Source organism: Globicephala melas, chromosome 1 (genome assembly GCF_963455315.2).
Source record: "Globicephala melas chromosome 1, mGloMel1.2, whole genome shotgun sequence".
NCBI classification, from domain to species: domain Eukaryota; kingdom Metazoa; phylum Chordata; class Mammalia; order Artiodactyla; family Delphinidae; genus Globicephala; species Globicephala melas.
In genome coordinates this window covers 33199993-33223366 of record NC_083314.1, presented here as the reverse complement: position 1 = coordinate 33223366, position 23374 = coordinate 33199993, and the positions used below count along the sequence as shown (strand labels likewise).

Genomic DNA, 23374 nt, shown 5'->3' with positions numbered 1-23374 from the left:
TGTTTCTAAGTGGTTTTGAGGTGTCACTGCAGTTCTGGGCAAGTCCCAATGGACCTTTTAAAAGTTAGAACTTGAAACCGGCAAGAGGCTTAGTTAAGGAAATTTCTTGGCCAAATGGGGTAGAAATCTGAACCACCCAGAGGGAGTGGGAATGAGAGAGCCGGGGAGTTGGGGGAGAGGGGATGCCAGGGAGAAGAGAAACAAGCCCAGGAGACTGGATTTTCTGCGTTCAAACAGAGGTGGTAAAAATGAAGTAACTGGACTTGTTAGGATTTGGGAGCTAAGGGTTAGACTGGACTTGAAAGGTCAAAAGCGAGGCAACATTTTAAGTTGGGAGGTAATTCTGGTGCCTGGGGACTTGTCTGAGGTGTCTGTCCACAACACTAATGGCCTTCTCTGGGTCAAGTGAGTACCAGGCACTGTGCCTACTAAGATGACAAAGGTGTGGATCGCGTCCTCAAGGAACTCAGAGTCCAGCTAGGGAAGCAGACATGGAAACAGATGATTACAGTGCTGTGTCTCAGGGACAGAGGTGGAAAAGGGGAGGGGTGGGCAGGCGGAGTGGGAGCTATTTGAACTGGGTTCCATCAGAACTCTGGATTTCATTCTTAGTGTGATGGGGATGCCATTACAAGGTTTTGAGAAAGGGACTGCAGCACTCTAATTTATGTTTTCAAAGATCCTTCTGGCTGCTGTCTGAAGCAAGAATGGAAGCAGTAGTCTAGGAGGGGAATGAGAGTAGCATGGGGATAGTGAAAGGTAGTTAGAATCTGGATATATTTTGAAGGTAGAGCTGACAGGATTTGCTGTTGGATTGGATGTGGGGTTGAGGCAAAGAGGAATTGAGGATGACTCCTAAGTTTAGGGGCTTGGCAACTGGGTGAAAATGACTGTGGGGGCATTATGGGATGGGGAAGATGGGCTTGGTGGATCACAATTAAGGGTTTTGATCATGGTAAATTTGAGATGTCTGGACATCCAAGTAGAGAAGTAGGAGGATGGAATCTGAAACCCAATGGAGGGGTCCGTCTGGAGTTTAGAAGTGGAGGTCAGCATTTAGTTGGCATTTAGTGCCATGGAACTGGATGAGATCACCTAGGTTAGAGAGGCTAAAAAGAAAAAAGCCACAGGTGACTGAGCTCTGATACAGGTCAACATTTAGAGGAAGAGGAGGAGTCACTGAAATTGTAGGGAAACCAAGGGAATGGTGTCATGGGAGTCTAAAGAAAAGTATTGTCAATATCCTAGGGCTGCTGTAACAAAGGACCACAGACTGGGTGACTTAAACAACAGTCTCACAGTTCTGGAGGCCAGAAGTCCAAGATCAAGGTGTCGGCAGGGTTGGTTCCTTCTGAGAGTTGAGAAGGAGAATCTGTTCCATGCCTTCTCCTAGCTTCTGGTGGTTTGCTGGCAATCTTTTGCATTCCTTGGCTTGTAAGTACATCATCCCAGTCTCTGCCTTCACGTTCACACGGAGTTCTCCCTGTGTGTGCACATGTGTCCAAATTTCCTGTTTGTGTTAAGACATAGTCATGCTGGATTAGGGCCCACCGTAATGAGCTCATCTTAATTTACAAAGACCATATTTCTAAATAAGGTCACATTCGTAGGTACTGGGGGATTAAGACTTCAATATCTTTTAGGGGGGTGCACATCAACCCACAAGTCAGAGAACTGGATTTGGCAAAATGTTCTTAGTGATCTTGATGAGAGCTGTTTTAATGAGTGTTGGGGATGAAAGCCACATTGGAGTAGGCTGACGACAGAATAGGTGTGGAGAAAGTGGAGACTGTGAGAATAGACAACTCTCGAGAAATTTTTGCTGTAGTGGTGTAGAAACTCGGAGGTGCAGGAGAGATTTTCTTTTTTTTTTTTTTTTGCTTGTTTGTTTTAAGATAGGTGATATTAACCCATGTTAATGTGAGTGTTCCACCAGCTTAATGAGTAAACATTGTGAAACAGTCTCAGTGTAGGAGATGCAAAGCTGCTAAGGAACTATCTAGGGGGACTTCCCTGGTGATCCAGTGGTTAAGATTCTGCGCTTGCACTGCAGGGAGGTGCAGGTTCGGTGCCTGGTCTGGGAACTAAGATCCCACGTGCCGTGCTGCCAAAAAAAAAGGAACTATCCAGGAATGCCCGGCATGGATGAAATTTGTCATTACAAATAGGAAGTGAGTCAGTCAGCATGTCTGAGTGCTTTTCTCCAGCAATGGCTAGCTGCAAGGGGGTAGGCTCAGAATAAGAGGACAGTTGGGTTTCACTAGGGTTGGGGTTTTGCCAGAGAAGAATATTGGTGTAGAGCACAAGAATGAAGGGTTTTTGCAAGGGGGTAGTTTCATACTGGACCATGGAATTCATGCTTGGGTAAGGAGGGAAGTGAAGGAGGGTGATGAATCACAAAAAAAGTGGTAATGGCAATGGTTTGGAGGTTTGGGGGGGTGGGGGGCGGTGATAAGTACCTGAATAGGGATTCCAAGGCAGCGAGCTGGAAAGATAGGAGGTGGTTTCCGGAGTGTGGGATACTTGGAAAAAGATTTTGGAGGTGGTACTGACTGAAAAATGAAGTGAAAAGGTATACACCCTTTACCTCAGGCCCTGCAAAATCTTTAAAAATAAAAATAATTAGCTGAGGTTTAAATTATCTTCTGCCAAAGCGCCAGTCAGCTGGACTGTCTAAAGACTTCTTGTCTTCACCAGCACGCACACAGCCCTGGCAACACAGCGCTATCTCTGCGAACAGAGCTGCCCTCCCTCTGCCACCTGGTTGATAGCGGGCTGCAGGAGATGGTTCACACTTTAGTTTCCTGCAGAGACTGACAAGGCAAAGTCACATATTCTTAGACTTCTCCAGTACTTTATGATTGCATTTTTTCCCTTTAGAGCAACTTCCAAGGTAAGGAAGATAAAAAGTATGTATCCAATGACTAGATGGGGAAGGAAAGGCCCATTCAAGATGTTTTAAGGAATATTTGGGGGGAGGCTCATGGTGTTAGTGATAAATTTGAGAGTGGAATGTAAAAGTCTTGGCCATAAGGAAGATGCTGTTATTTTAAAGTATTATTACCCTTCCATTCATTCAACAAACGCACCTATTATGTGCCAGTCAACATGCTAGGTCAGTGGTTCCTAAACTTTTTGGTCTCAGGACCCCTTCCTTTATACACTCTTAAGAATTGTTGAGGACCCCAAAGAACTTTTGCATATGTAAATTATATCTATGGATAATTATTGTTTTAGAACTCAAACCTGAGGAATTAAAAAAATATTTATTTAAAAATAACAAACCCATTACATGTTAACATAAATAACACTTTTTTTTTTTTTTTTTGTGGTACGCGGACATCTCACTGTTGTGGCCTCTCCCGTTGTGGAGCACAGGCTCCGGACACGCAGGCTCAGCGGCCATGGCTCACGGGCCCAGCCGCTCCGCGGCATGTGGGATCTTCCCGGACCGGGGCACGAATCCGTGTCCCCTGCATCGGCAGGCGGACTCTCAACCACTGCGCCACCAGGGAAGCCCCAACATAAATGACACTCTTAATGAAAAAAATTTTTTTCAAAACAAAAAAGTCTAGCAAGAAGAGTGGCATTGTTTTACTTTTTTTTCCAAATGTCTTTAATATCTGGCTGTATAAAAGACATCTAGGATCTCATATCTGCTTTTGCATTCTGTCTGTTGCCAGATCCCATATCATGTGTCCTCTAGAAGGTACATGTCCACTATATACTCATGAGAAAATGCGAGTTAAAAAGGAAAATAGGGGACTTCCCTGGTGGCGCAGTGGTTGAGAGTCCACCTGCCGATGCAGGGGACATGGGTTCGTGCCCCGGTCCGGGAAGATCCCACATGCCGCAGAGCGGCTGGGTCCGTGAGCCATGGCCGCTGAGCCTGCGCATCCGGAGCCTGTGCTCCGCAACGGGGGAGGCCACAACAGTGAGAGGCCCGTGTACCGCAAAAAAAAAAAAAAAAAAAAGGAAAATAACAGCTTAGTATTATCATGAAAATATTTTTGACCTTGAGGATCCTCTGAAAGGGTCTTAAAATGGGATCCCCAGGGGTGCCCAGACCATACTTTGGGAACTACTGGCATACAGCCCTCAAGGAGCTGAGACCAGCAAGAGAGAAGAATATTTACAGGGATATATAGTGTAGTGCTCTAATCGAGTATAACAATATAATTCTGACTGGGAAGGTCAGCAAAGACTTCAAGAAGGTGTTGCCATTTGAGTTGGACCTTGAATCATGAGTAGGTATATAACAGAGGAGGTGATGGCTTTCTTGGCTGAGGAACAGCGTGAATAGTGGCATGAAACAAGCCCAGTGTTCCTAGAGTATAACCTGCATGAAGGGAAGTTACTGAAGAGAAGGCTGGAAAAGTATAGTGGAAGGACAGACTGTACAGAGCCTTTATTCTGCAGGTGATGGGAAACAATTGTTAGCTGCTACATAACAAATATTAGCTGATGTTTGTGCCCCTACTCTATCTAGGGTAGGCACGATATTAGGAATTTAGTTCACTCACCAACCCACTGAAGCTTTGAGTATTTAATTTGCATACTTGGATCTCTTGGTCTGTTATTAAACTGACTCCTATTATTAATACATTTTTTCTGAAGTTCTGAAGTTCTTAGAATTGTAAATGAGATATTTCCAGAGATATGGATAATAAGATAAAAAGGGGTAAACCACAGAAATGGAGGACCTCTTAGTTTCCTAGAAAGAAGTGGCTGTTATCTGAACAGTCCCAAGAAAGAGGAGCAGCTGGCCTCCTCTTGGCTCCTAAAAGACCCTACTGCTGTCCCCAGTGCTCAAAACTGCTACACTCCCTCGGTAACAGATACTTGACTTCAGAGGTGTCGATGAAAAAGTTTTAGCAGAAATAAAGAAATGGACTAAGACCAAACTCACAAGAGAGAATCAAATGTAGCAACTAAGATTATGAGACATAATTTTTTCAAAGGATAATGGTCTGTGCTTCCTTCTTTGGGTGTTGTATCCTGTGGTTCTGTGGGCTCAGGATACAAATATGACTTGAATATGACTTGAATGGGAAGTATAAAAGAGAGTAAACAGTTCTGGGGGCTCCGTTTCTTTCCTTCTCTGTGACTTCAGTTTGCCCCACCGAGGGAATTGTCTAACAGGGACACCACCTGAGAAACATGAGTTCACTTTTTTATGAGATATATGTGGGTTGGATGCTGAAAGACCTCAAAGCTAGATCCTAGGTAGAGCTAAACCGTTGGTTAAAAACCCTAAAACCGAGGGGGCAGGAATGCATAATGATTCATTTTTCACTTAGGACTTATTAATCACTCCACATTACTAGTGTTAACACCAGATATGTATGTACACAGCATTTCCCAACTTTTATTATACTAAGATCTTAGGTTGATGATCTACTTAGCACTCAACAACACTGGAACCCCAGTGTTGCCTAGATATATGCAAGGCTAAGGTATCTGTATACACTTGGGTGTGTATTAGGCCGTTAAAAGGCTTCCAGGGAATTCTCCACCTCTTTAAGCCGCTCCCTTTGGCCCAAAGGGCGGGGGGGAGGGGCTGGAGGGGGCGGTTTCCTAGGCGACCGCCGAGCAGCAAGTGCGCACGCGTAGTGCTGGGCCCGGCTGATGCAATCTCCCTCGCGCGAGCTGCGTCTACCGAGAGTAAGGAAGCCGACAGGGACCTGAGCTAGGCCAATCAGCGGCCACAAGGAAGAGTGCGGAAAGGCCCGCCCGCCTGATCCTGCGAGTGACGTTCGGTGGCCCTGAGCTGGTGGCGTAGCCGTCCGCCCTCCTTCGTCTCGTCCGCTTGCTTGGACGCGTCCTGCTTCGGCGCTGGCCCTGCGGCCATTTTGAGCTTCGCTTCCACCAGCCAGCCGGCCCAGCCCTTCCGGGGTCGCTTAGCTGAGGAGCTTTTCCACGGTCAGTCTCTCCTGGCAAGTCGCCGCCGCCGCCGCCGCGGAAGGGCTTCTATCTATGGTGGAGAGGGCTGGAGAGGACTAGGACACCTCCTTTCCGCCAGGATGGATGTCGCCTCGGCCGCCGCGTCCTGTGCCCGCCGTTCCGGACTGTGGTCTGCCGCCCGCGGCCGAAGCCGCTCTCCTCTGTGGCTCTTCTGTTGGCCCGGAGATCGGCCTGGGGCATCAACTCCGCCGCTGGGCAAGGCTGAGACTCTGTAGGCCTTTTGGAGTCCCTCCCGGCCGCCCGCCGCTGAGCTCCGCTTTCCTCCCTCAGAGACTTGCCGAGAACGCGGAGATGGAGCCGGCAGCAGACGCATCGCGGGAACGGGCCGCCCCGCGGGCGGACTCCCGGTTCCGGCTGCCCTTCTTCTTCCCTCGGCGCTCGCGACCAGGCACTTCCAAGTTCCCCGCACCTCCTGCCCCGGAACACTCCGGGGATCTCAAACTGGCTTCTTGTCCCCCGCCCGAGGCTCGGCGCAGCTCGTGGATGCAGCTGCTTTCCCAACTCTTTGCGCCGCTCCCCGGCTTGCTTCAGAAGCTGCTCATCTGGAGCCAGCTTTTCGGTGGGATGATTCCGACCAGATGGCTAGATTTTGCTGGAGGCTACAGCGTGCTGAGAGCCCTGAGGGCCCGGGAGGAACCCGACGCCCCCACAGCGCCGAAATCTCTGAGTTCGCTGCGGCTAGATCCCTCGGCTGACGCGGCCGTCGTTCCCCTCGATTGGCTAGAGGAGGGCATCCACTGGCAGTGCTCGTCCTCAGATCTAAAATTGGAACTTAAAGCCAAGGGAGGAACTTTGGACTCCGCAGCCCACGCTTTTCTCCTAGAGCAGCAGCTGTGGGGAGTGGAGCTCCAAGCCAATCTGTTCTCCGGCCGGGAACTTGGCCCTTCGCCCTCCGGGCCTCTCAACGTTCAGCGCTTAAGCAGTGCCAACGTCGTCTCCTATTTGCTGAACCCCTCCTATCTGGACTGCCTGCCCCGGGTAGAGCTGAGCTATCAGAGCAGCGTTGGAAGTGGCGAGCTGGTCGATTTCCAGGCGCTGAGCCCAGAAAGCGGCTGCCTGGATGAGGTCCCGTCTCATCCCCAGCCGCTCAACGCGGAGATGGCTTGCGTCTCGTTGCAGGGATGTGCGCCTCTCTCTAGAGAAGGGCTGCCCGAAATCCACCATCTTCGCATGAAGCGACTGGAATTCCTTCAGCAGGCCAGCAAGGGCCAAGCGTTACCCACCCCTGACCAAGATCATGGCTACCACAGCCTGGAGGAAGAGCACAGCCTGCTCCGGATGGATCTGAAGCACCGCAGAGATAGTGCAACACAGTGTGTTCCCGCTGCTGGAGCCGGTCCCGGCACCGCTCAGGAACCCACTGAGGAGAAGGTAGAATTGTTGACTAAAGAGGTTCCCCTTGCTTTGGAGAGACAGGGCACCTCGGAAGGCTGTCTATCTTGTGAGGTTCCTACGGAGCAGGAGCCTGGAGAGGACCAAATAAGTGTAATTGACTCCTCAGACATAGACGATGACCTTCCCATTTCTGCCAGACCAGCCTGTAGCAACAAATTGATAGATTACATTTTGGGAGGTGCAGCCAGTGACCTGGAAACAAGTTCTGATTCAGAAGGTGAGGATTGGGATGACGGCGCTGAGGATGATGGTTTTGATAGCGATAGCTCACTCTCAGAATCAGACCTTGAACAAGACTCAGAAGGGCTCCACCTTTGGAACTCTTTCTATAGTGTCGATCCTTATAATCCCCAAAACTTCACAGCAACAATTCAGACTGCTGCCAAAATTCTTCCCAGAGACCCTTCCGACTCAGAGACGGATTTGTCTGACAAGTCTAATCTAGAAAATCCTCCCTGGACTGCAAGCCTTCCTGAGTCTCCTGACCATAATTCTGGGGAAGAAGATGACTGGGAATCTAGTGCAGATGAAGCAGAGAGTCTCAAACTGTGGAATTCTTTCTGTAATTCCGATGACCCCTACAACCTTCTAAATTTTAAGGCTCCTTTTCAAACATCAGGGAAAAATTGGAAAGGCTGTCGAGCCTCAGAGAGGCCGTCTGAGTCTATTGTGGCCATTTCTGAGTGTCACAGCTTACTTTCCTGTAAGGTACAACTGTCAGGGAGCCGAAAAAGTGAATGTCCAGACTTGGTACAGGGTGGGGTTCTTTCTGGAGCAAGACACACACATATCCAGAGAAAAAAGGTTTGTTTCTTTCTTTTAACATGCCTGATATTGCGTGTTCTGATGTGGTTAAGGATATCAGCATGACTTTCCTGGAGGCATAATAGTGCATATTTTTGAGGAAGGACTGCAGGCTCATATACTTGGATTGAGAAATGAGCCTCCCCGCCCCCCACTTCCCTCCTTAGAGTGTTGTTCCTGTCTGAATTGAAGGTGCCATTGTATAGATGTTAGCTCGAAGGTGCTGTTTTCTTTTGGATTGGCAGCTCTGGGCTGTTTTCCTCCAAGCTTAAACTTTTCACTTTTTTTTAAGAAACAGAAAAATTAAACCTTGTGTGTACACGATTTAATTCTAGAGATTGAGAAGGTCCTATTATAGCCATAGAGTTTTAAATGGTAATAAATGTGGTGTTTGCAGACACTTAGTGTTGTAGTTACATGATAACAGTGTCTTCATTCCTGTCCGTTAGAACCCAAAGGGATGATGGTACCAAGTAGCAAGTCATATTTGTCTGGTTCTTTGCCATGAAAGAAAATACTAATTTCAGTATTAAAAACTTTTGGACATTTGGGATTTTGATTGACAGTCAAAAACAATACAGAAAATAGTGTTGCCTTTTCTTGAGAAAGCATTATTAGTTATCATTGGCCAGCTACAGGTTAATAATCATTTGTAACAGTGATGGTCATTTATTTGGTTTTCTTGAGTAGTTGCTTCCTGTTCCCAGGCTAGTCTTAAAACTTCCTGGAGCATTTTATTTTACTCTTTCAACACATTGTCAAGTTAACCTTATTTTGGGAGTCTTTTGAATTGCTTTTTTTTTTTTCTCTATTGTTTATTCAACTGAAGTTATTAATTGGAGAGTGATCCCCCCAGATACACAGGGTATCTTTTATTGTGAAGGGAAAGTTTCTTCTTTACTTATATTTGGAAAGAGAAAGGTGTAGGTAAATTATTATTGACCTCAAATTCAGCAGCATCAAAGTTTCAAGTGGAAAGAACCATCCACTGGCTCCAAGTGACCAGCTTAATACTCTGAAACTCTTCCAGGGGTAGAAAATGTCCCTAAATGGTGGTAATCTTATGTCTTAGCCATAGAAGCAGAATAAGGCATATTAAAAATTAAATTTCAGTTTACACTTTTGTAAATGCTGTCATCAAAGAGTTTTTCTCTATATTTTTAAAGGGTCCCTGACAAAATGACCTATTTAGTGAATAGATAAGAAGCGAAATGGGGCAATGGAACGAGCACTTGGCACCTGGAGACCTTTGTTCCCCACTCCTGAGTAGTTAGGGCCAAGAGATTTGAGAAGACAGCCAGAGCTAGGAAGTAACTTGACCTCTCATGGCTTTGATTCACTTATTTATCTTATGGAAGTAATAATAATAATAATAACTATTGTATGAATTATTGCACGGTTTAAATGAGGTAAGTAGATAAAACTCACAGTTAGTTGCCTTGACTTTAAAATGGTAGCTCTTTCTTGTTCAGGGACCTCAGGCCAATCTCATGCCTCATTTTAGCTTGCTCATTGAATAAGACTGAGATGAGTCAAGTAGATGTGTCTCAGCTATTACTATGAACTAGAAGCAACATTTATAAAAGATTATGTCTGCGATATGGTAAAATTATAGCCTTTGACTACATGCCATTCTTTAGGTATACGGGAATAATGGATAGTGCCTACTTCTTAGAATGAGGCTTTCAGATCTGGGAGTTTAAAATGCTTTGTGTCATGGCATAACATTGTGCAGATTGTGGAGCCAGACTCAGGGTTTGAATCCTTATGCACCCATAGAAGCTGTGTGATTTGAACAGATCAGTTAACCTACCTACCTTGATTTCCTTATCTGTACAATGGAGATGATAGTAATACATACCCCATAGGGTTGATATGATGAAGTGAGATAAAAATTGCTAAGTACTTTGAAAAGAGCCTGGCATATGATAACCACTATATAAATGTTTGTTGTTGTTATTTATCTTGGTGACACAATGAGTAACACTAGAATGCAATAACTTTTAAGGTATTACATACCTACTGATTGTCCTCGGGGGCATTCCTTGGCCTGATGTAAAGGGAATGAAAGTAGTAGGTCACAGTGGGATTAGCTGATGTAACTATTGAACGTGTTTTAAAACAAGTTTTTACTTTTGGTGTTTGATAAAAAAGAAAAACTTCTATATTAGAAATTAAGTAGGGATTAAAAGGGACTGTCACTCCATGTGATCATGTATATTGTAATATTCTCAATTTCATGTATATGTAGTGATAGCATATTGAGGAGGAATACAAAGAGGGTTTTTATCTTTACAGTCTGTCTTATAGTAACATAACTTTAAAGATACGTTAATTTTGCTGCAGTTTGTTTATTAAGTAACTCTCTTCCGTATTCTTATTACAAAAGTAATAATATAAGAATAATACTACATATTTATGATTCAAGAATTGGAAAGCACTGAAAAGTGAAATTTTTTTGGAAAAAGGAAGAATAGAAATAAGTGACGATCTTGTTAAAGCTTTTGTGTTGTAATAAAAGCATTGACTCCAGGAATATATTTCTGAAATACTTTGTTTGGAAACATTTGTCATTTGGAAAAGTATCACAGAATTGATTTCCCTAAAGATTAAAAAAAAGTAAAGATTAATAACATCAGGAGAATTTCACTTACCCATCTGGACTCATTTTTAACACCAAAACCAGGAGGGGGTAGTCTGGTTGACCGGATAATGGATGCGGGATGGGGGGGGGGGGAGAGAGAGAGAGAGAGAGAGAGAGAGAGAGAGAGAGAGAGAGAGAGAGTTGTGTGTGCGTGAGAGAGAGAGAAGGAGAAAGAGAAAGGAATTAAAGGGACATTTGCCCACTGTTTTATTCAGGTGCCATCTAGTCAGTTAGAACCCTTCCTTCTTTCCTCCCTCCCTCCCTTTCTTCCTCCCTTCATTCCTTCCTTTTGCTTCTGTTATATTTGAGATTAAAATTAGTCTATATCTTTATAGGTAACCTTCCTTGAAGAAGTTACTGAGTATTATATAAGTGGTGATGAGGATCGAAAAGGACCATGGGAAGAATTTGCACGGGATGGATGCAGGTTCCAGAAACGAATTCAAGAAACAGAAGACGCTATTGGATACTGCTTGACATTTGAGCACAGAGAAAAAATGTTTAATAGACTCCAGGAAATGTGCTTCAAAGGACTTAATGTTTTCGAGCAATGTTAAGATGATGTGACAGCCTCTGGCCTTAGCAAACACTACCTCTTACTTGAGAGGTTTCTTTTAAAAACAAAAATTGGCAGCTGTCCTTTGACTTTTTTCTTAGAGGATATGCAACTTGGATCCAGTGACCTAGTTTAGTATTTTTTTTTTGCAACATATCCCACTCAGAAATGTACAGGTTTGAAGCCAAGCCCTGAAAATGAAGGATGAGATGGTGTGATTTCTAATCCTCCTTTTTTGTTCAGTTGGATTTGTTTTTGAATGTTGTTTGCTTGCTGAAGTGAAAAGGGGACCTCTTAAGGTGTAATTTTGCACTTTGAAAACTTATTTTCTTGGGAAACAATATTTATAGGGTTTGAAGCCCATTTTTCATTCTAATTTAAATTACGTGTACCTTTCTAAAAACTTTGGGCTCTTTTTTCCCTCTGAACATTCTGAAATTAATGGGCTGTTATGTTTTCTCTATATTTTTTTATTTCAGTAATTTGGCCCTTCTACTTCAAGGCTAAGAAAATAATCTTGTATATACTACCAACTTAAAGTACATTATCTTGTGTCATTGTGGTTTTTTTTCTTTCTTTCTAAAAGTGACTGGTTGAAAATATGTGGTGGGTTTTTATTTCTAGATTAAGCGCTACCTAGGATATTTCCAAGGACTGCCACAAAACCTTTATGTGCAGTACTTTCTGTTACTTTGGGAAAGCTGCATATTTCTGCCAAATTTTAACATCTGATATACTTAATTTCTGTGCAAACTCTTTTTTGAAGAAGGTTCTGTATGTGTTATTATAGTTCCCACTTGGGTGGTTCTTTGTGTCTTCAATAGGTAGAAATTGTTGTAAAAGACTCCAGAAGTAATAATTGCATCATAGTTGCTTTTAAATTTAAAAGCTTAGAATTTTCCTAGGAAGAAGATAGGAGACATCTCAGAGCAATTTGGTCTTGTTGTATGTGCTCTCAAAAGAAAACCAGTGTTATTAATATGCCTCAGCACCGTCACTTTTAAAACCTGTCAGGATGGCACTGTGAACTTGGAAATGGGCAGGTCTTAACTTTCCAGTTTGAAATGTAAAATGTAGACTTCAGTCAATATCCAAGTTTATTGTGTTCTCCTTTTTTAATAGGGAGAGAAGTAATGGCAAGGCCTATAGTTTCAGGAAAGAACTATAGATTTAACAAATAGAAAGTCTTAATATCTTCAGCCCAAAGTTTACTTTTGTTTTTTTTTCCACTTGAAAAAAGCTGATATCTTTAATAAACAAAAGTGACAATGTTCATTTTCCAAAGCAAACTGTTTTTGCAGTGACTGATTGCGTTTGGTTTATTTAGCTAGTTCTACATGGTGTGCATTTGTTAGGTTGGTTAACCAACTCCTTAATGGTCTGTTTTTGTTTCATGTGCCTCCTGTCACAGGTAATGGAAAACATGAATAGAATAGATGACCTCTTAATTTTGAACTTGTTTCAGAGTGGGGACAAATTTTTCATCAGAAGTGCTTGCAGGGTTACTACCTCAGTTTATAATCTACCTGGTCATTATTTTATTTGTTTGGGTTGCTCTAAGAACTGCCTCTAGTGTTAATATGTATATATATATTCATACTTAAACACTGAGAGTACAAGTAAAAGTCAGATTTTTGCAGAGCCCTTCTTCAATGTGGTTTGTGCCCCTGCATTTTAGGTAATCACAGGGAATGCATTTATAGAGTCTAGTGTAACAACATGGAAATAAGCTAAGTTTCAAACACCAGCTGTGTCAGTTGGAAAGAAGGTGTCACTTGCCTTGAAAAGAAAACTTTGAAAATGTGTAGGCATTCTTTTAAAACCAGACTGAAGTATACTGTTTTCAGAGACTTAGGTTGTGTTTTGTGTTTCTGAAATCTTGCACCTCTGCATGTATGAAAATAATGGGATATCTTTACATTTACTGGATTTTGGAGAATTATTCCCTTGAGATTCCAGCCTCACTACCAAATACGTAAAAGCTTGGTGAAGAGTTCTCCCATTTACTACCCTCCTTTAAAAGAAGTGATCAGGCGGTGATAAGGACAAAAGGGACCATTTTAAAGTTGGACAAGGGAAGAAACAGAATTCTTACCAGTTTCATTCCAATTTTAGTTGTTAGAACAAAGTTAAACCTTCAGTCTTAAAATCCTTAGAAGTTTTAACTGAACATTTTACACACCTAAAAGTCTTGCAATGGTGCTTTAAGTATCAATGTAGCATATGAAAGGCTTTGTACAGACAAGTAAAATTTCCTTTTCTGAGTGTTCAAATGTGATAACACCATCTCGTCATCTTTAACTTGAAATCAAAACTATCAGATTTTATTTTTTTATAATTTAAGGAAGGTGAAGTTAGGGGACTAGAAGACATCTAAATTGGCTTCTACAGATCCAATGATTTAAATGTAACCAGTTTGTTGGGACTTTATAGCTAAAATTATATTTGTGTATATAACTGTTAGCTAATCTGTAAATTGTAATAAATATATTTGCAATTTTTAAATGTTACAAGATATTTTGGTTCAATTTTATATTGTATTTTACATTATTTTCAGTATTACTGAGCAGGATTTCCAGAATTAAATCTGGTGTTTTTGTAGAAGCACTGTAAACTTTAAAGGTGCTGCACAAATTTATGTGGTTTAAAAAGGTTATGTGGGGCTTCCCTGGTGGCGCAGTGGTTGAGAGTCCGCCTGCTGATGCAGGGGGCGCGGGTTCGTGCCCCCGTCCGGGAGGATCCCAGGTGCCATGGAACGGCTGGGCCCATGAGCCATGGCCGCTGAGCCTGCGCTCCGCAACGGGAGAGGCCACAGCGGTGAGAGGCCCGCGTACCGCAAAAAAAAAAAAAAAAAAAGGTTATGTGACATGGAAATTACACCACAACTAACTGAAGTGGAAGGAATGGTAAGGGGATAAATATAATTGTAAACCACATTGTGGTATTAGAAAAAAGAATTTAGTTCTTAGCGTATGAAATGCCCTTCTTAGAGAATGGGGGTTTGATTCTAAAATTGGCCCCAACTGTGTATTTCTTCTGCAAAGAAAACAGTAAAATTGTGGGCTTCCCTAGTGGTGCAGTGGTTAAGAATCCGCCTGCTAATGCAGGGGACACGAGTTCAAGCCCTGGGCCAGGAAGACCCCACATGCCACGGAGCAACTGAGCCTGTGTGCCACAACTACTGAGGCCCTCACACCTGGAGCCCGTGCTCCACAATGAGAGAAGCCACCGCAATGAGAAGCCCGTGCACCGCAATGAAGACCCAATACAGCCAAAAATAAAAACAAATTTATTTAAAAAAAAAAGAACAGTAAAATAAACAGTATTCACAGAAGCAGTAAATTCATATTCTGGGAATAGCATAGTGTTTCTACTAAGTATCAGGGAATTCGGTTTCTTTATTTTGTGCATTATTATTAATGATAACCATGGTATTTGTAAGTCATGATGTTACCTCATGATATTGAATAAATGTGATGGTAACATCAGAAAAAACAAACTTCTTATCCTGAAAAAAAGACATTTGGACTATAGCAAGCCTGTTCATGGACTAAGGCATAATAGCATTCTTAATTTAGGCATTTGGATCTTCCAAGCTATTGAAAAATTATCAAAGGTGTATTTCTGAACTAGAAAGAAATTAACATTTAGTTGCAGATAAATCAATGTTTAGTACAGATTGAATTGATGGCACAGGTTATACTTCTATTACCATCTTGGGGTTAATTTAAGCATTTTTGGCTATGTCTCCCCAGGAAGGGGAGAAAATATAATAATAGTCATGTTTACACCAAGTCAGATTTATTGTTAATGACTATCCCGATATCCCTATAGAAGTTGTGCTGTGTTTCTTTTTTGTTCTACTTTAATTGAAAGTTTAAAGCAAAAATTTAATTGCTGACCTCAGAAATGTTGATAGTTACACACAGATTTGGGAGTTTGTTGGTCTCATTTGGAGACTTCCTTTGGACCCTCCTTTACCTTTTAAAAATAAAAATGGAAATATCTTCATTTTTATCTCATTTATAAAAGTAATACAGAGATATAAAGACATCTGGTACATTCTAAAGAGTAAGTACGTTGCTCAGCATACCTCTTTGAGCTAAGAGACTTAATTTCTTTTTATGTGCATGAAGAGGTTTTGATATTTCTTCATTCAACTGATTATGACACGAATGTTGGCTATTTGGAATATACCTACATTGTTTCTCAGGATTCTTATGGACTTAGTTGAATGCTTTGGTCAATACAAAAAAAGTCTTTTTCTGCCTGGATTTGCTCCATTGAGACTAAGTTTTTATTGGTTAATTATGACTTTAAAATACAAAGGAAGCATGATATCAAGCTCTGCAAAAATAGGTGTAATAAATAGGATAAATAGATCTAACCCTGCTCACTTTGAGGATTCATACAAGACCTATAGTGCTTTCAGTTAATACGTATTAGTGACAGTTTTGACATCAGGGAAGTTAGAAATAATTCTACATGTGGAATGGAGAACACGGTGGAGGTGGTAGTACTGTGTAACAATTTGAGTCACATCATTGTTTTACCATCGGCCGACTCCTTAATTTCACCAGGGAAAGATAGGGGAAACTAGATTTATGGAAAGTGGGTTGCTTGACCCACGGAGAGGATACCCTGGAGATCTAATGAGAACATAGGTCTAGAAAGCTGAACTATGAAGACGCTCTGGAGCGATTGTTCAGGTTTTGTTCTTTAATCCATTACCCCTCCCTTTGTCTCAGTACTATCCTTTTCTGCCACTTTCCTCCTGCCTTTGTTTGCTATTTTCACTACTGTTTCATAGATCCTTACCTAGAAGAAGAGGGATGAGGACTTTCACAGCAAAAGAACAGCACAGTTGCCAGAGGTGTGTTCATTAGCGATACTATCCATCAAGAAGACACTTATTGCACATTTCCCCACCAAAATGCTAGGTTATATACACTGAGACTGGATTAACTTTAAGAAATATCCCAAAGATGTTTAGGGTCAAAGAAAGGTGGTACTAAAGCTGGATTATGCTGCTTTGAGGTAAGCCTGTTTTTCCTAATGGGCTTCACACACTGGCTTCGAAGGCAAAAACCAGAGAGAAGTCCCAAAAGCATTTTGAAAAAGGCTCATCTAGATATATGTTCTGGAATGGTTGTTTTTAAAAACAAATTTCATCATGAGAAGACTGTTTGGATCTCAAATATCATCTCCAAGAGACCTCTGACCACCCTACCCTCCAACCCCTTTTTCCCACTATCTTTACCTTTTAAAATTATATTCACAGCCTAGGACTGTTGCTGGCACATTATAGATAGTCAACAGATATTTGTTGAATGAGTTAATAACTTTTCCTAAAGTGAGTTCCCATATAGCCTTTACTGAGAGTTCATCAGCACAGCCATGTCTGATTAGAATCCAATGTGCCTCAGCCATAGATGATACGGAATCACAGAACTGAAGGGTCCTTAGGGAGAAGCTGTAGTAAGCTCTAAATTTGTAGAATGTAATTACAAATTTCAATTGTAATTGAAATTTGTGCTTAGGGATACCGCATCAATTAAGTTGAGTGTCATTAACAAGGTGCATGTTAATTTATGAAGTTAATATGTGAGCAAATCAGCTGAGACCTTTCTTTTCCAGAATTAAAGAGTACCAAAGTATTGTACTAGAGTACCAAAGTATTTTTCCCACCACACCAGAAATTTCAGTTCTACTCCTTTTTCGGCAGGTTGCCTTTGAGTTTCTAGAGATGCACTGTTGATTCCACCAGATGGCGTGACTTGCCATCTCGGAGTGCCTGACAGTTTCCTTTTATTACTAATCTGATGGCTGTTGCTTGCTTAGAGGTCATTCCCTTGGTGTATAAACAAGATGGCAACTGCCCTGCTGTGCCCATTCTAGGCCTGCCAGGCCCATTGTGACTCCACCTTTTAGTGATAACTACCCATCAATGGGGGCTGTTCCTTATGGGAGAACCGAGAAGTGTATTTGAACACAAATAAATGAATTGATTCTTCCTGATCCACATGGAGGAATAATAAAATGAATACGACGATTTAGGAGATTGGAGGTGAGATATAGGAGGCTGATGTATGGATATTTGCCGGGGTTTTGTATTAGGGTTTTTCTAGTTAGGGTTTTATCTCACTTAACTATTTGTTCAGCATTCAGTTTTCTATTGCATTCCTGTGCATCAGGGCAGTCATTCTCAATGAGAGGAGAGAGGGTGCCACATCGCTCGGAGCATGGGGTCTCACTGTGCCTGATTACAGAATTATACATGCAACTGGCGTGGAAAGAGGAAAAGAGCCTCAAGAACTATTGATCTGGGGTTTGTGCTGGTGTTACCTGTTTCCCTCTTAGAGCTAGTAGCCAAGGCCAGGTGGATATCCAGGACTGCTCTTTGGTAGGTTTGGTATTGGCTCCAAGGGGCTGCTCCGATCCGCTTCCAGGTGTGCAGAATGGAGGCCATTACATGTTTGCATACAATTTTCCTGTGCCTGCAGTGACTGAGGCACCTTTCAACTGTATTATTGTGGTGCTTTTCCTTTCTTTTGTTTCTGAGTAGGGAAGGTAGGCATGTTTTTGTACTTTCAGGAATTTACATGGGAGTTTTTTGTTTGTTTTTTATTTCTGTTTGCCATATTTTCTAGATATTCACCTCTGAACAGATTCCCTTCCCCAGGACAACCTACTGAAAGTCACAGCTTGATTGGCCTGGGGGGTGTAACCCAGTACTGCCTGAGAGATGGCAATACTTTTAGAATAATATTGAATTACAGAAGAAAAGTCCTGCTGGGAAGTCATAGGGTTGAAGCAGGTGCATATTCTTGCAATTAATTTCCCAGGTTGTTCCAGATGGGATGACAGTTACATTAGCTAATGTCCCTTCTTTTTCCCCTTTTTCTCATTCAGTCATTAAAAAATTAAATTTATTTAAACTAAACAAAAACAACAACAACGGTTCACCCATTTCTCCCACCCCCACCCCCACTTAGTCTCTGGCAAAAATCAATCAGTTATCTGGATCTTTGAGCTTGTTTTTGTTTGTCCAGTTGTTGTTGTTGTTTTAGATTCCACATATAAGAGAGAGTATACTGACTTATTTCATTTAGCTCAGTGCCCGAGAGGTCCATCCAGGTTGTCACAAATAGCAAGATTTCATTTTTTCCAGTGTCCCTTATTACCCCTTTCATTTGGCATAGAACCGCCTCAGGGTCCCTTGGGAATATTTACCTTCTGTCATCAGGTTTCATCTACCCTCTAAAGGCTTCCCTGCTGACTCCATCTCTACATCCTCAGAGCTCATTATTGTGTTTTTCAGTATTACAGCGCCCTGTACATGTTCTTATCACTGTTCATCACATTGAATTGTAATTGTGTTTGCAATTCCATTTCTTCCTGTAGATTGTCACCTCTTTGGTGGAGGGGTCCTCAGCACAGGGACCAGAATGTCTTAGGTGCACAGTATACTTTTCTTTAACTCAAGTGACAATTTCCAGAGCCTCCTTCTCCCAATGAATAGGTTTCCCTACCCCACACAACGGTTGAAATTTATTAATTCAAATTAATTTAATTGCTTTTGTTTCAAAGAAGCAAATAAATGTGTGAAAAGTAATATAATCTAATGTAAACATTTTTATTTTTAGTACTTGAGATATTTTTGAGAAGCTAATATGGCTAGTGACGACTTTACATCTAAGGTTTTAAATCAGTTGATGTTATATCTTCATTACTGATCTTTCAAGTGATAGCATGAGGCTTATTGAAATTAGATCAGTGTTATGAAAGGCACTTCTTCCTTAGGCAGGGTATCATTCGTATCCAATTTTCCTGGTTAAGGACTTCTTTTTTTTTCAATCAGCTTATTGAGGTATAATTTACATATAATAAAATTCACCAATTTTAAGTGGAAAATTCAATGAGTTTTGAGAAATGTGTACAGTCATGTAAACACTACCACAGCAAAAATATAAAGCATTTCCATCACTCCAGAAAGTTCCCTCATGATCATTTCTATTCAACCACCTCCCCAACCTCCAGCTTTTTGCAGCCATTGATCTGCTTTTTATCACTGTTTCACCTCTTCTGGAATTTTGTAAAAATGATGTCATACATACAGTATGTACCTTTTTGTGTCTGGCTTCTCTTATCCAATGTAATGCTTTGATATTCATCTGTGCTGTTGAGTATATCAGCAGTCCATTCTTTTCTGCTGCTGAGTAGTATTCCATTGTATGATTATGCCACGATTTATTTATTCAATAACTAGTAGATAGACAGTTGATTTGTTTCAGTTTGTGGCTATGGTGATTAAGGCTGCTATGAACATTTGCATATAAGTGTTTCTGTGGATATACATTTTCATTCCTTTTGGATAAATTCAAGAATGATATTGCTGCATCAGATGGTAAGTATATATGTGTTTAACTTTATAAGAAAACTCCCAGTTCTCCAAACTGGCTGTACCACTTGGCAGCACGGTATGAGAATCCAGTTGTTCCATGCCCTTGCCAATACTTGATGCTGTAAATCTTTTTAAGTTTAGTTATTCTAGTGGGTTTGTAGTGACATCTCATTTTAGTGTAAATTTTCATTTCCTTGATGTTTAATGATATGGTAAAATATGTGTTCAAATCTTTCATCCATTTTTTAAACCAAGTTGTGTGTGTGTCTGTAAAATATTTTTTCTTAGTCTGTAGCTTGCCTTTTCATTTTCTTAATGTCATTTGAAGAGCAATATTTTTAATTTTGCAGAAGTCCAATTTATCTATTTTTTCCTCTATGGTCCATGAATTTTTGCCCTATCTCATAAATCTTTCCCTAACCCAAGGTCACAAATATTTTTGCTTATTTTTTTTTCTGGAAGTTTTATGCTTTTAATTCTGACATTTAGGTCAATGATCCATTTTGAGTTAACTTTTGCATATGGTATGAAGTAAGGGTTGAGACTCATGTTTTTGCACACAGATATTAAATTGTTGAAAGGTAACCTTGGCACCGTTGTTAAAAATCAATTGAAAATATACTTGAGTCTATTTCTGGACCCTCTATTCTATTTCAGTGATCTGTATCTCTGTCCTTACATAAATGCTACACTGTCTTGATTACTGTTAACATTATAGTAAGTCTTGAAATCACTTTGTTCTTTTTCAAAATAGTTTTGACTGTTGTTGGTCCTTTGCATTTCTCTTTGAATTTTAGAAGCAGCTTATTAATTCTACCAAAAAAAACCCCCAATCTTACTAGGGTATTGAATGGGATTGCACTGACTTTATAGACTGACTTTACAGTGTTGACATCTTAGCAATATTGAGTCTTCTGATCCATAAGCACTCTACATCTCTCCATTTATTTGGGTTTTAAAATATTTCTATCAGCAATGTTTCATAGATTTTCATATACACTTATGAAATATATGAAATACATGTATTTATTTTTGTATATTGATCTTGTATCCTGTGATCTTCAAATTTTTTACATAGATGATCACATTTTAGAATATTAACATTATATGTCTTTTATTTCTTTTTTTCTTGTCTTATTGTACTGGCTAGGATATTTAGTACATTTTTAAAAATTCCCTCAGGTTTTCTTTTTTTTTAAATATTTATTTATTTGGTTGCATTGGGTCTTAGTTGCAGCAGGCGGGCTCCTTTAGTTGTGGCTCACTGTCTCTTTATTTGCGGCATGCGAACTCTTAGTTGCGGCATGCATGTGGGATCTAGTTCCTTGACCAGGGATCTAACCTGGTCTCCCTGAATTGGGAGCGTGGAGTCTTAACCACTGGTGCCACCTGGGAAGTCCCTTTAGTACGTTTTTGAATAGAAGCAGCGAGAGCAAACATCCTTGCCTGATCATTAGAACTGATGATGTCTTCTCTTTCATTCTCAATGTTGGTAATTTATGTCTTTTCTCTTTCTTATCAGTCTGTCAAGAGGTTTATCAATTTTACTGATCTTAAAAAAAACAGCTTTTGGGGCTTCCCTGGTGGCGCAGTGGTTGAGAGTCTGCCTGCTGATGCAGGGACACGTGTTCGTGCCCCGGTCTGGGAAGATCCCACATGCCACGGAGCGGCTGGGCCCGTGAGCCATGGCCACTGAGCCTGCGCGTCCGGAGCCTGTGCTCCGCAACGGGAGAGGCCACAACAGTGAGAGGCCCGCATACCGCAAAAAAAAAAACCAAACAGCTTTTGGTTTCATTGATTTTTTTTCTCTTATTTATTTTTTTTACTTTGCTCTATTTTGTGTTCTGGTCCACTGATTTCTGATTTGTAGTCTTTTTCCTTCTTTCACATTCTTTGGGTTTGATTTAATTGTCTTTTTCTAATTTCTTAAGGTGGAACTTAAACCACTGATTCAAAATCTTTCTTTTCTTCTAATGTAAGTACCCAATGCTATAAATTTCCCTATAAACACTGCTTTAGCTGCTTCTCAAATGTGTTTACACGTTGTGTTTTCATTTTCATACAGTTCCAGATATTTTCTAAAATTTCCCTTGTGCTTTCTTCTATGAACCATGTTTGAAGTGTGTTAACTTTCAAATATTTGGGAATTTCCAAAATTTCTTGTTGATTTCTAATTTAATTGCACAGTGGATAGAGAACATACTTGATCTGATATTAATCCTTTTACATTTATTAAGACTCATTTTATGCCCAGTCATGTGTCTATCCTATAGAATGTTCCATATATATTTGACCAAAAAAAGGGTATTTTTTTAAAAAAATATAAACCAGCTTTTTAAAAAAATTATTTTTGGCTGTGTTGGGTCTTTTTTTTTTTTTTAATAAATTTATTTATTTATTTATTTTTGGCTGCATTGGGTCCTTGCTGCTGAGCGCGGGCCTTCTCTAGTTGTGGTGAGTGGGGGCTACTCTTCGTTGTGGTGCGCTGGCCTCTCAAAGAGGTGGCTTATCTAGTTGAGGAGCATGGGCTCTAGGTGTGCGGGCTTCAGTAGTTGTGGCATGCAGGCTCAGTAGTTGTGGCTCGCGGGCTCTATAGCACGGGCTCTGTAGTTGTTGCACACAGGCCTAGGTGCTCCACAGCATGTGGGATCTTCCTGGACCAGGGCTCGAACCCATGTCCCCTGCACTGGCAGGCAGATTCCTAACCACTGTGCCACTACGGCAGTCCCTGTGTTGGGTCTTTGTTGCTGAACACAGGCTTTCTCTAGTTGTGGCGAGTGGGGGCTACTCTTCATTGCGATGCGTGGGCTTCTCATTATGGTGGCTTTTCTTCTTGCCGAGCATGGGCTCTAGGTGCGCGGGCTTCAGCAGCTTTAGCTCACAGGCTCTAGAGTGCAGGCTCAGTAGTTGTGGCGCACGGGCTTACTTGCTCTGTGGCACGTGAGATCTTCCTGGACCAGGGCTTGAACTCGTGTCCCCTGCACTGGCAGGTGGATTCTTAACCACTGCGCCACCAGGGAAGTCCAAAATGTGTTCTGATGTTGCAGGGTGACATGTTTTCTATGTGTCAGTTAGGTCAAGCTGGTTGATAGTGCTGTTCAGGTTCTCTATATACTCACTGATTTTCTATCTAGCTATTTTAACAATTATTGAGAGAGGTGTATCAAAATCACCAACTATAATTGTTGAATTGACTGTTTTATTTCTGCCTTCACTACTGTCATTATTTTTTTAAGACAATTTTTTAGAACAGTTTAAAGTTCACAGCAAAATTGAGAGGAAGGTACAGAGATTTCCCATATGCCCCCTGCCCCCGGCCCCCCAGATCCACAGCCTCCCCCAGCATCAGCATCCCCAGAGTGTGGACATTTGTTACAAATGATGAACCTACACTGACATGTCATAATCACTTAAAGCCCACAGTTTACATCAGTGTCATTCTGAGTATTGTACGTTCTATGGGTTTGGACAAATGTAAAATGACATGAATCCACCATAATAGTATCACACAGAATAGTTCCACTGCCCTAAAAAATCCTCTGTGCACCCACCCCCCATATTCATCCCTCCTTCCCCTTCCCCAGGCTCTGGCACCACTGATCTTTTT

The 23374-nt window shown here is 41.5% G+C and overlaps 1 protein-coding gene across 3 annotated transcripts; it reads left to right on the top strand.

Moving 5' to 3' along the window:
- The first annotated feature begins 5661 nt into the window (after positions 1 to 5661).
- PPP1R15B (protein phosphatase 1 regulatory subunit 15B) lies at positions 5662 to 15374 on the top strand. Of its 3 annotated transcripts, none has more exons than XM_060290268.2 (2): positions 5662 to 7576; positions 11143 to 11294. In XM_060290268.2, the coding sequence occupies exons 1-2, from the start codon at positions 6028 to 6030 to the stop codon at positions 11154 to 11156; spliced, it is 1563 nt and encodes a 520-aa protein (XP_060146251.1). In that variant the 5' UTR covers positions 5662 to 6027; the 3' UTR covers positions 11157 to 11294. The 3 variants fall into 3 exon arrangements, with proteins under 3 accessions (XP_060146251.1, XP_060146294.1, XP_030728595.1); XM_060290311.2 differs by having other exon boundaries at positions 5664 to 7335; positions 11143 to 15374; XM_030872735.2 differs by having other exon boundaries at positions 5667 to 8163; positions 11143 to 15374.
- The last annotated feature ends 8000 nt before the right edge of the window (positions 15375 to 23374 follow it).

Coding starts and splice junctions, on each gene's coding strand:
- PPP1R15B (XM_030872735.2), top strand. CDS start 6,028: ATGTCGCCTCGGCCGCCGCGTCCTGTGCCCGCCGTTCCGGACTGTGGT. Junction 8,164..11,142: donor CACATATCCAGAGAAAAAAG/GTTTGTTTCTTT, acceptor ATATCTTTATAG/GTAACCTTCCTTGAAGAAGT.